This window comes from Rhinopithecus bieti, unplaced genomic scaffold, assembly GCF_001698545.2.
Source record: "Rhinopithecus bieti isolate Rb0 unplaced genomic scaffold, ASM169854v2 scaffold_60, whole genome shotgun sequence".
In the NCBI taxonomy this organism is placed as follows: domain Eukaryota; kingdom Metazoa; phylum Chordata; class Mammalia; order Primates; family Cercopithecidae; genus Rhinopithecus; species Rhinopithecus bieti.
The window spans coordinates 1357235-1369205 of record NW_016803192.1 but is presented as its reverse complement, the minus strand read 5'-3'; the positions used below and the strand labels follow the sequence as shown (position 1 = coordinate 1369205).

The 11971-nt window shown below is 34.8% G+C and overlaps 1 protein-coding gene across 1 annotated transcript in view; it reads left to right on the top strand.

The window, feature by feature from the left end:
• Positions 1–11573, top strand: part of LOC108527246 (transcriptional activator ptaB-like) — a 359382-nt gene extending 347809 nt beyond the window's left edge. The window contains exon 4 of the mRNA XM_017868403.1: positions 11506–11573. Within this exon, the coding sequence (XP_017723892.1) occupies positions 11506–11526 (21 nt within the window). The 3' untranslated portion in view covers positions 11527–11573. The remainder of the gene's footprint in view (positions 1–11505) is intronic.
• Positions 11574–11971: the final 398 nt, after the last annotated feature.

Sequence of the window (11971 nt, the reverse complement as noted above, 5' to 3'; positions counted from 1 at the left end):
AAAAAAAAAAAAAAAAAAAAAAAAAAAAAAAATTTACTCTTGATTCCTTTTTTTGGTCTAGGATTCTAGACTTCTGGATTAGGTGATTTAAAAAGCAAAATCAAAGTCTTTTCAAATTTGAGCAAGTCATTGAATGGTTTTTACTGATTTCTTGCTGATGAATTGGAGAGCTGTGAATAAAGAATGTGGGTCATGAGATTTTACCCAGAAAGTGGCATACGAATGCCCAGCTTCACAGTCCTGTGTTTGTCCCTGTCCCTTTTAAAATGTTGTCCAGCAACTTGTATGTGGACTGAAAAGTTACACAAATGCTTTGAAATGAAGGATCACATAATAAATATGGAATTAAAGACAAATTTAGACTGCTTGGAATAAACAGCTAAAACCAAGATGATTTTAACATAGACAGATTCAAATTCAATTGTTTAGGTTAAAAAAAACAACAGAAATAGGAAGACTACTCTGTACCCATCTTAATATAAATATGAGCAAATTTTTATACAAAGCAAATCTCTTTATGAGCCAACAGAGTGATGTAGTTATTAAAACATTCTGATATCCTTTTGGATTGCAGTAATAGTGTGTTAATGTCAAGTCCGCAGGAGCTGATGTTCCTAACCTATATTGTTTTCCTCAGTTCATACCAGAGTGTGGTATTGAGTAGATGTTCACTGATTCAAGAAAAGGGTGATTGAAGAATTTACGTACAACTAACAAACAATCTCTGATGGTACTGGGGATATTTGGCTTATGGGAGAAAGATTTTAGGGACACCCTGATAATAATCTTTCTATATTTAAAAGGTTTTCGTGTAGAAAAGAGAATAGATTAATTTTGTATTGTTCTAACAGGTAACAGAAATTGTTACAAGGATGGGGAATTCAATTCAGCATGAAGAACTTTTTAACTATTAGAACTGTGTGAAATTAGAGTAGGAAGCCTTAGGAGGCAATGAACACCTGTGATTTTGAATGGGTGTGTAACTGACAATGCTCTATGTAGGAATTTTTACATGGAGGTAATATTGAGTTGAATTAGGCAGTCTAATGACGTCTAAGCCTAAGGTGTTATGAGCTTATAGGTTCTGTTTGTCTTTACTTTTGAACTCCAAAGGCAAATTTTAATATCTTAAAATCAGCCTTCTTGTATTATAAGATGTCTGAGTGAAGATAGTAAACAGAACTATTTAGGGAAGTTTAAATGCATTTAGCTTGCTATTCTTTGAAAAATCTTAGCTGAAATTGACATTAACCATGACATGTATGTTATCATGCCCTGTCTCCATTGATGATTGTTGCTTTGTACTGCATTTAATGCTGTCATTCTTCAGATGTTTCTTTCTTTTAACTTTCCTTAGAATTAGCTTTAGTGATGAATAAAACTTCAAATTTGTGCAGTTTAATACACTTTTAAATAACTAGAGTAAGACTTTTATCTTCTCATTTTAGATATTATGCAGACTGTAAATGCAAATTTTTACAGCCTAGGTGTGCGGGCAATATTCTTTGGCAAGTTTACAATCTGCATTAATACTATAATTTCAGCTACATTTATGGAACCCCTACCCTTTGTGGGACAAACTTATGGTCACTTTGTGTGCTTTATCTCATTTAATCTTTACAAAAATCCTGTCATATAGATAACACTCTCATGTTATCAAAGTTTTAGAGAATTAGTTATTTATCCATAGTGACTCAGAGCAAAAGCTTTATACCACTGTACCTCATGTCACCAGAGAGTAGAAAGATTTATTTTGGATATACAAGAATCTGCCATTCCATTCCACTTTTTCTCGTTTCCAACCCAGGACCAGATACCTTGAAAATTCCCTTTTATATTTTTCTTTTTTTCCCCTACCAGCTACACATTAAAAAATAAAATCAAAATAAATTTCTGTAATCATTTCTTCTACCCATCCTATTAACGAGTTTTAGTCCTAAACACGTAGGACTGCTTCCAAAAGTTAAGTTGATTTTTTTAATGTTCTACTTAGTTGAGGCTAAACTATGCCATGTCCCAAACCATCATCCTTCCAGGGTTCTTAAAATGTCTCCAAGTCTTGCTTAAGACAGTCAGTCAACTGGAATCATTCATTGGAGTCCACAGTGGGTAGATCCCTGACCTAGTTCCCATGGAGATTAACCAAAGAAAAAGAAGATTGCTAGTTCACTGAAACACAAAGAGACATAAGAACACATTCAGAGGGATACATGGAGCAGGGATGAATTAATCGAACTTTAGGGGGTCAACCAGCTAATCTGTTGTATTTCTATAGGATATTGACTACCATAGCTGAGTGTATTATTAAAAGTTTTTCAATGCAAATGTTATAAAAGGCATTCTGCAGTGAGAGCAGATTCCCTGCCTTTGTATTTGTCCCGACCATGCAGGATTAGTCATTGATTTTAGCAACAAGGAACACATACAGTATCTTTACCTGCTGTTGATTGCCTCTCTCTTGTTCACCGCACAGACCATAGGAGGCAGTGAGGTCACATAGTGGGATATGTTAATCCAACCAAGTAACTGAATACACAGCCAAACTTATTGAGACAGAGCTGTGACATTCCTGGAACAATTTTTTAATCCTGTTCTTGTTTATATGAGCAAATTTGCTTTCCTCATGGATAAATCCTTTGAGAGCAACTCTCATTGGATGCCCTATTTGAAAAGGGCCGGTATTGTGTCTAAATCATTAATTCTTTATTAGTCTGGGAACCATAAACAATATTTCAGACAATGAAAACTTCTCTCTTTCTCTTGCTCTCCATCTCTCTCCCTGCTTTTTCTCCTTCAAGTATATGCACACTCCTACTATTCCTCAATTAAAATGGAGTTTGGCGTGAATAAATAACTTCTAAAATCATAAAATGGGAAAAGTCCTCTCTATCCTAGAATTCTAGGGAGAATAATTATAAAAAAATTATTTTAGTGCATGAGTACTCTGAATTTCAGCTGAAATGTCTTTAGCTAGAAGTCCCATGCATGTTCAGAGAGATGATTATCTGATTGGATACAGGTCTTGGCAGAAATCACTTTTCAGTTCAGACATGGGATGGCGACAGAGTCTCATTACGCTAATTTTATTTACAGGGCAGCCTGGTTTCCTGTGCTGTGAGCTGGGTGCTTATTCAGCTGCCTTGGCTTCGGTGGGTTTGCCGCACAGCGTATTTTTGTTTCCAAACTATTTTGGCCCTGGAAGGATGTCTGGCCTCGTTTCACTTTCAGAACTCTGATGAAAGCCACAGAAGTTTCCAGGGAGCCAGAGCAGGCTACTTGTGGGGCCCTTCCTCCTACAGTGTAAATGGCTACTGGAGGGTGACTTACATTCTGGGAAGAGCCCCTGTATCTGGAGACTTTTACCTTTGCAGAGGAAAGAAATCCTCACTATACGTGGCATTGACCTCCCTGTTCTGCATCTCCAAGGCAGGACTTAAATCCCAGAGGGCCTTAGATCTGCTGCTTTTCTTACTACTATGGGTAGATGTGGGGTCTTACTATAGCCTCCTCTACTAACCCAGGATACTCTGTGTTAGTACTTATTACAAAGGGTGTGAGAAAAATGGGACAAGAATCTCAGTTTGACTTTGAGAGTGCTATTATTGTTTTTGCTCCACGTGGTCATTCAAATACTAATACTCATACATTAACAGGGTACCTACACACACAGTCTCTCATGTATGCATCACAACACATGGCTGAAGGAGGGGGAGATGGTGATGATATATGCCTGTTTTAAAGAAGGCTTCAGAGGGGCCAAGTAAATTGTGCAGGTCACACAGCTCAGAGTGTTAGAGCTGGAGTTTAAACAGAAGTCTGACAAATGATCATTGATTACCGTTTTTGTGACTCAGAGAAATGGTCTTAGCCAAAATTAATATGTTTGCTATGTCAATCTTCAGAAATTACTAAATTAGTCACAATAAACATTGTTCACGTTTTGAAAACAATTATAGAATCGCATTTACTCAGATCACAAGATGATACTGATGATTGCTGAGAAATCAAATAATAACTAACTTTAAGTTTACATGTTAACAAGGAAAATTAAACATCCTTTCAAAATATTTGCAGCAGATAAAATTATATTTTGTGTTAGGTGTAGCTGCATTGAATATGCTGTAAATGAAAGGGACTGAGTTCTGCTAACATAAAAGTGGTAGTGCTGACAAGCGTTGGTTGTTTCTGAAAGCTGATGCATTTTCACTTTAGGACTGTACAGATGTACTTATTTATGCATATATAGGCCATGAAGTGTAACCAGAGCTAGTCCCAAACTAACTCAGACCATCAGCTCCCTTTACCAAGCCCATGCTATCTCTGAGTGTATTAAGGGCTTTGCTCATGTTATGTAGTAATTACTTATCACTAACAAATAGCTTGTTAGGTACCATTTGCCTGATGAGGACATGCAGAACCAGAAAGTAAGACATTATTTTAGAAACAGACAAATGAGTTGGAATGTAGGCCTAACTCAAAAGCCCATGCTTGTCACCTAAATTTCCCACAGATAGAGCCCCAGGCATTTAGCAAGATCTCTTGCTCCTAAAACCTGACTCCATGTGCCTTCTAAGCCTAGAGCTTCTTAAGTATTGCAATTACCAGGAAGTAAGGGAGATCAGAACCTTCTATTCTCATTCCACATTCCTAAAGTTGACAAACTCAGATAGCAATTGAAACATATTTGAAATGTCAGATGCTTAAATTTGTTTTAGTGCAAGTTTGATGAAATAGGAACTTTAAACAATTATATGTATCTTTCAGGACAGAGAAAAGAAAAGAAAAAAGTATTTGCTTCAGTGGCTTGCTAAAGGCTTCTCTTATCTTAAAAGACCCGGGTAATTGCCTCAATTTTCCACTTCACTTTTCATGTCCAGATATGGCCTCATTTTTTTTTTGAGAGTTTTTTCTACCAACTAGTTCCACTATATTTGAAATTTTCAATTGTATCAAGTAGAATGTAATAGGTCTTTTTCTTAGGTACCTCTTGTAAAAGTATTTTAGAAGATTATTAGAATGTGCATACTTGAGTTGGCAGTGTTAGCAAATATTCACATCCCTTCAATGGCAGTAGCTTTGTGGGATGATAGAAATTGTGCAGTAAGTTAGGACTACAGTAAGTCATTTACATTAAACACCAGGTATAAATGTCATTCTTCTGTTTCACCTCCACCTCTAAAAAATAAAATGACAGTGCATTTTGAACTAAACACTTCCCAACTGCGAGTTTAAAATTTTAATGATCTAAAATTTTATTACTCAAAATTTTTTATTTTCTAGATTTTAAGATTGAAAATCAAAACAAGATATTTTAGAATCAGTCTCTTCAGCAGCTGAAATTGTTTTCTATAACATTTTGCTCAAAACAATTTCCATAGTAGAATCATCAACCAGAAAATCAGGACTGATATGGAGAATGCTATAGTCAGATGGGGACCACAGTTGGGTAGCAAAGTGTTTGAAGTATAAAGAAGAAATAGTCTGTAACTTTCATAATGGGGAAATTGGAAGAGAAGTTCAAATTTATGATCTCAACTTTGTGATTGATCCAAAGGCAACTCTTGGCACTTGAGTCCTACTTCGTCTTCCTTGTGCAACTAGATTTCCTGACTTAGGGAAACCCAGCTGGTAGATGGGGAAAGTTATAGTTATAGTCATGGTTCACATGTGCTACTAAGTATACCTAACTTCTAATGACTGTCTTAAATTACCTCAGCAGGTTCAGTACTTATAAATGTGCTTTTATGTGGAGATTATCTTAACATCTAGAAAATAATGAAAGACTATATTATATTCTTATATGAATAATATATTCAAATATTCACTTATATTTGATGCCCACAGATTTTAGCTTATAGCACTCCAACACAGAGCCAAGAAAATAAGCCTTTTTCTCAGAATCCAGAAGCAGTGAGTGAACCTTTGTAAAATTGGTGAAAAGTACTCTTATATCTTTTCTCATTATTCAAAAAGTCATAAGCAAGATTTGAAAATGTAATGTAGGTGACGGTGAGCAGAGCAGTTTGTGTCCTGCCTTCAGAGGTAGTGACTGGTTTTTGGTGAGTCCTGAAGCTCACCAGTGAGAAGGCAGTGATTAAATAACTACTCCTCATCTTCTAAATGCAAAACTGAGGTCTTATTCAGGAAAGCGGATGAGGAAGTTGTGGGTCTGTCTTGCCCTCTCAATTCTTTGGCATTGTTGTCTATCCATCAATCCATTCATTCAATCATTTGACAATTGAGTTCTTGTTTTATTCCAGGCATAGTGTTACTTACTGGGGACGAAACAGTGAACAAGATTGAACAAGTTCTGTTCTCCATGGAGTATATGGGCAGTTGCAATAAAGTATGCCAAGCCCATGGGAAAATTATGTGAAGTGATGAGGGTGGTTGTAGCGAGAGCACCTAATTCAGATGTGGGATGGAGTAGGGGGTTATGAGGCTTCCCTGAGCAAGTGATGTTCATCCTGAAACATGTAGAGTTCGCCAGGAAAAGGGAGATGTGCTCATCAAGATGGGATTTTGTCTTCCTTCACATATTTTTTCTAAAACATGAGATGCAGAGAAAAGAAGAATGCTCCAGAAGAACCATCCTCTGAGAGGGTTAGCTTATCTCCACCAGGAGATAAGCTGCCACCCAAGGACATTTATTTTTATGTGGATATGAACATTGGGACTTACCAGTTGAATCCACACAGACTTACTGCTAAGTTTAGAGCTATCTTTAATTGTGACTATTTCTACTGGTGGATATTCAACTAATCCATCTTTGTCTGGATTGACTCAGTGAGAATTGAACTAAGAGTGGTGTCGGCAAAGGATGATGTCACCTTAATTATTAGCCTTGTGTTCAGGACAGTAAGAATTTATTCATTCTGATCTGCAAGGTCCTGAAGTCACTGAAAAGTCAGAGCTTCTAAAAGTTTAATGGAATCCTTAGAATAGAATGTTCAAGTTTCTTTGTACTTGTCATTGGTTGACACTTTTAAAATATGTTCTAAAGTGTTTAGGCTCAGTTGGATTTCGAAGTTTAGATGGAATCATAAATTCTGCAAATGTCTACTTTTTTATCTTTGCTTGAAAACTGGATAAAAAGTATTACACAGTAGTAAAGAAATCAGCATGAAAAGCAGATTATCTTATATTTTTGAATTTGTAATTTTCTATCACCTAAAAAACTGTGTGAATTCCTATTTTATATCTGTATTCACTTATTTAGGTTTTCCATTACATTAGGTGAGAGACTACATTCAGTAAGTTCCAATCTTCTGCTAAAACAAGCTGAACAACTCACAGAACTTTCTGGATTGAATATCTCATCAGCTTTTCAGTCACACAAAAGGAAAGGAAACAAGTGCTTATTGAAATTGTTCGTCATGAAAAAAATACTTGCTTAAAAGTCCCATAGCAAAATCCTAGAAATATTGTTGAATATGTTGTGAGTAATGATAGATGTTAAAACTAGGGCCAAAATTTAACCTGCTTTCTCGGTAATAGTTTATATAAAATGTTACTAAGTGGTTTCATGAAAAAATATATTTGCTTTGTTCCAACCTAAAAATATATATATTAAGCCCCCACTCTGCTTACAGCACTGCAACTTTCACTGTTGTTATTCCATCTTTCTGGGTCATTGAGAGCTTGACATCTTCAGGTGTGGTCATCTCTTCATTTGGTGTGGTGCTGGCATTTCTCTACCAGAATTTTATTTTTTTCTTATAACATTTCCCCCAGTTTTTTTTAAACATTCTATCAAAAAATATATAAAGTTATCACAGAAAATCAGGAAAATAAGTTATCTGTATTTGCATTATATAGTTATAACAATTGTTACACTTTGCTGTTTTGTTCTCTTTTCACTTATATTTTTTTCTATCTCTAAATTAGAATTCAAATACATAGGTTAGGTAATAATCTGATTTGTAAATAATCTCTATATCCTGAGCATTTTCAGATTAATTGCATATAATTTTCATCTTTTTAGCTAAATAATGTTCACCATATGAATGAAGTTATTTAGGCTATCCTATATTGTTAGGCATCATACTAATGTAGAGACTAAGCAGCTGTCATAAAGAGAACTGAGCATTAGTTACTCAGATGTGATAGAAGTTTATTTCTCTCCCTTGAAATAGCATAAAGACAAGCAGGAGGCCTGGCTCTGATGAGTAGCACTGCTCTGGAAAGTCACCTACAAATCCAGATTTCTTTATCTTTTCTCTTCCATCTCCAAGGAGGTTGTCCTTTTCTGTGCGGTTGGAATCATTTCATGAGCACCATGTGCTTGTCTTTTATGTGATAGGCAAGCTGCTGCCTTATAAAAATGTCATCTGATGAAACCTGGGAAGGATAGTGGGGGTGGGTTACAAGATGAAGAAGGAGAAATTGGAAAGTGCTGAGCAATTAATATTAGCCATGGCATCTAGAAGATATTTCCCTCAATGTTTTATTATGAATATCATATAGAATTCCTTTTACATGTACATGTTTGATAACTGACTTGAGATAAATATGCAATATTAGGTAAAAATGTAGTATACTTTTATATTGGATTATCTATATTCTCTAATTGCTTTTCAGAAAGGTTCCATGCTAATTATTATGGTTTACTTTAATCTCTGCTAATTCTTTAGGTGTTTTTTTTTTTTTTTTTGAGACAGAGTCTTGCTCTGTCACCCAGACTGGAGTGCGGTGGTGCAATCTTGGCTCACTGCAAGCTCCGCCTCCCAGGTTCATGCCATTCTCCTGCCTCAGCCTCCTGAATTCTTTAGTTTAAAAATGACATTTTATCATGGTATCCATGTGCATTTCTTTCATTACTAGTATGTGAAAGTATTTTTCAGGATTATCAAACATTTATATGTATTTTGTGATTTGCCTTTGAAATTCTTGACCATTTTTTCTAAAAAAAAATTTTTTTTTGCTGATTTGTCAAATTCGAATTACCCTTTGTCATACGTATAGCATATACTTTCTTAGTTTATCATTTTTCTTGTAATTATTTGTGTGTTTTAAAATATACTTTTTGTAATAGTTGGATTGTTTCTATTTTCCTTGATGCCATGTTTTGCTTTCTTTTTTGCTTAGTAGGACTTATGCAAATGAATTGAAATAAATAATTGCCATTTTCTTTTAATTGTTATTTTGCTTTTTTTTTTCCTACAGTTATGTTTTAACTTTCCATGTGACTGAGAACCAAAAAATATTTTTCTCTTTTTTTTCACTGAATTTTGTCAGCAATTTTTTGTGGGTTGTTGAGTACATGCCAGGCATTCTTCTAAGTAGATTTCATAGACCTAAAATCTATGCTTTTAAATCCAGTATAGTCATTGATGAATTCTATCTTTTTCTAAATGTGTGAAGTATCATTTTTCAAATGTATAAATCCTTGTGTAATTGTCTCTTGGATCCCCAGGAGATTGGTTCCAGGACCTCCTCCAAGTATACCAAAATCCGTGCATACTCAAGTCCCTCAGTTGGCCCTGTGGAACCCACATATGTACATACAAAAAGTCAACCCTCCATATATGCAAGTCTTGCATTCCATGAGTAGTATATTTTCCATCTATTTACTTGAAAAAAATCCACGATAAGTAGACCTGTGCAATTCAAGCTCATGTTATTCAAGGATCAACTGAATATTTTAGACCTGATTTTGACTTTCTCTTCTCTCACATTCTGTTATTTTTTACTCCAGTATCAGTTTTAATTAGGGTTGGGGCAATATGTTATAGTTAATGCAAAAGCAAACAAAACTTAAGACTCAATGAAAAAATCTCATGTAATGTCCTGGTATGCTAGTGATAAAGGTAATATTATTTTGTTACATAATTCAGAGGAAGTTGTTAGAAAGCAAGGCAAAATAAGAAAGTATGTTTTATTATTTTGTTTTAAGTACATTTCAGTACTCAAATATTAGAATAGCCTTTTAAAAACTGAAATAATTAGGTTTTGCAATGTACTTTGCCCCATCTTCAAAATATGACAGTACCCCAGCTAATGAGGTATAACAAAAAAATTAATGTGATTTGTCGAATGAAATATTTAAGTTCACTTAAGTATTTAAGTTAGGGTTGGTATAGTTAGGTGTGGCACAGTGAAAGGCACTCAGCCTGGAGTGTCAAAAGGATTAAATTTATTACATACAGATCCCAGAGAAGAGGGCAACATGCCTCACAGGGCCAACCAGAAATAGGGAGGTTTCCAGTACATGTGCACTCAATTACTAAGTAGAGAGCAAGAGGGAGAGACTGATGGGCTGAAGCTTTTATTGGGGTCCAGAGCATTACCTGGGTAAGTTTCTGGCAACAGGCTTGAACGGGTTAACCTGAAGTCTTAATCTGAGGCTAAACACAGAACCTAGGGTATTACATTACCAGGTTTAAGGCAAAAAGCATAAAATAAAGTGGTCAAGAAGTTCAGGGTATGGGGCCTTGTCTATCTAGAACAGAAAAATGGGAAGTGGATAGAATACTGCCTCTAAATGAAGGTCTAAGAAAACAAGACAGGGACAGGACAATGAGATAGAAGCCAAAGCAGTATTAATATGAATCATAATCAGAATGATGACAATAATAGTTTGTGAGCAGTAATCTCAGTAATTGGGACAACTGCTATTGCTCACAGCTATTCTTCTCTGCTTTCATTGCCAAATATTTTTATACTGTTGAGTTGCCACATGAGTAAGTTTTGATGCGTTACATATATGTGTTATTAAATATTTACCCTCATTAGTTGGTAACTATGGTTTTCTTCTAGTACTTTATGTAGCTTTTGTTTTCAATGTTTTTAGACTATATACATATACTACATAGACTGCCTGTTTATTAATACATACTTGCCTGTTAAAAATTAAGGCTTGGTACATAATTTTAATACCGTAATTATACTTGTTGCCAAGGTATTTGAGTGCATCTCTTATTTGTCCAAGCATTTCAATTTGTTGTCAATTTTACCTACTATCATCAGTGACTGTATTCTGTGTTTCTATACTACACTGCAGTCATATTTTCAACCAAACACTGCAAAGTCTAAAGATCTCAAAGAAATGAACTACTAGCAGTTAGTCTGAGATACATAATCTTGGATAGATAGACATTGTGTGACTCTTCTTGCTGCCACATTTGTATCTACACATTAGTTAGGATAGATTTTCTGATGGTTAATTCTCTAGCTTTCAAAATATTAGTAATTTAAAGGCAATAATTTTTATAACCTAAACCATATCGGTTAGATCTGAACCATAGACTTATCAATGGAACCCATTTCTCCATTTGGTGGTATGTGAATAATGCAACTGAATCATATTTATGTCTCACTTTATACCATCATTGTGTCATGTATTTGCCATTTTGGATGATATGCCAGGAAATGTTTTCTATTCACTCATTACATTTAAAAAACTTTTTTAAAAATTGTGATTTGCCATTAGCAATTACAGGTGACTATGGAAAAACCAGATCCCAAATCACACAATCTTAACACAAAGTTTCAATTTTGTATCAGGTCATCACAGTAATCCTGTGAAAAAGTGGAAGTCCATCATAATGTTTTGTAATTTGAAGACACTGGGAGGGTCAGAGATGTTGAGTCACAGCCAACGTGGCACTGCTGTCCATGTCAAACATGTTCTTGAATTCTAGCCTCTGATTGTGAGTTCAGGATTCTTTTCAGTGTATATAATAAAAGAAAATTAAAATAAAACTTTATAATAGGTTGTTGACTTACTTAATCTTACAGAGTATTATTTATCAAAAATACTCATTTGAATTGATAACATTTCATAATTATATGCTTTACTTAGTGAATGAAATTGGTTACAATAAAATATGAAAATATGTTCATTTTGTATTGAACATTGGCATGCCTTCAGGGTTTGTTTTACTTTTACTCTGCTTTTGAGTTTATAATTTTAATCTGTTACAAGTAAAACACATTTGTCTAATCATTTTTGTTGATTATGTTAAATTCT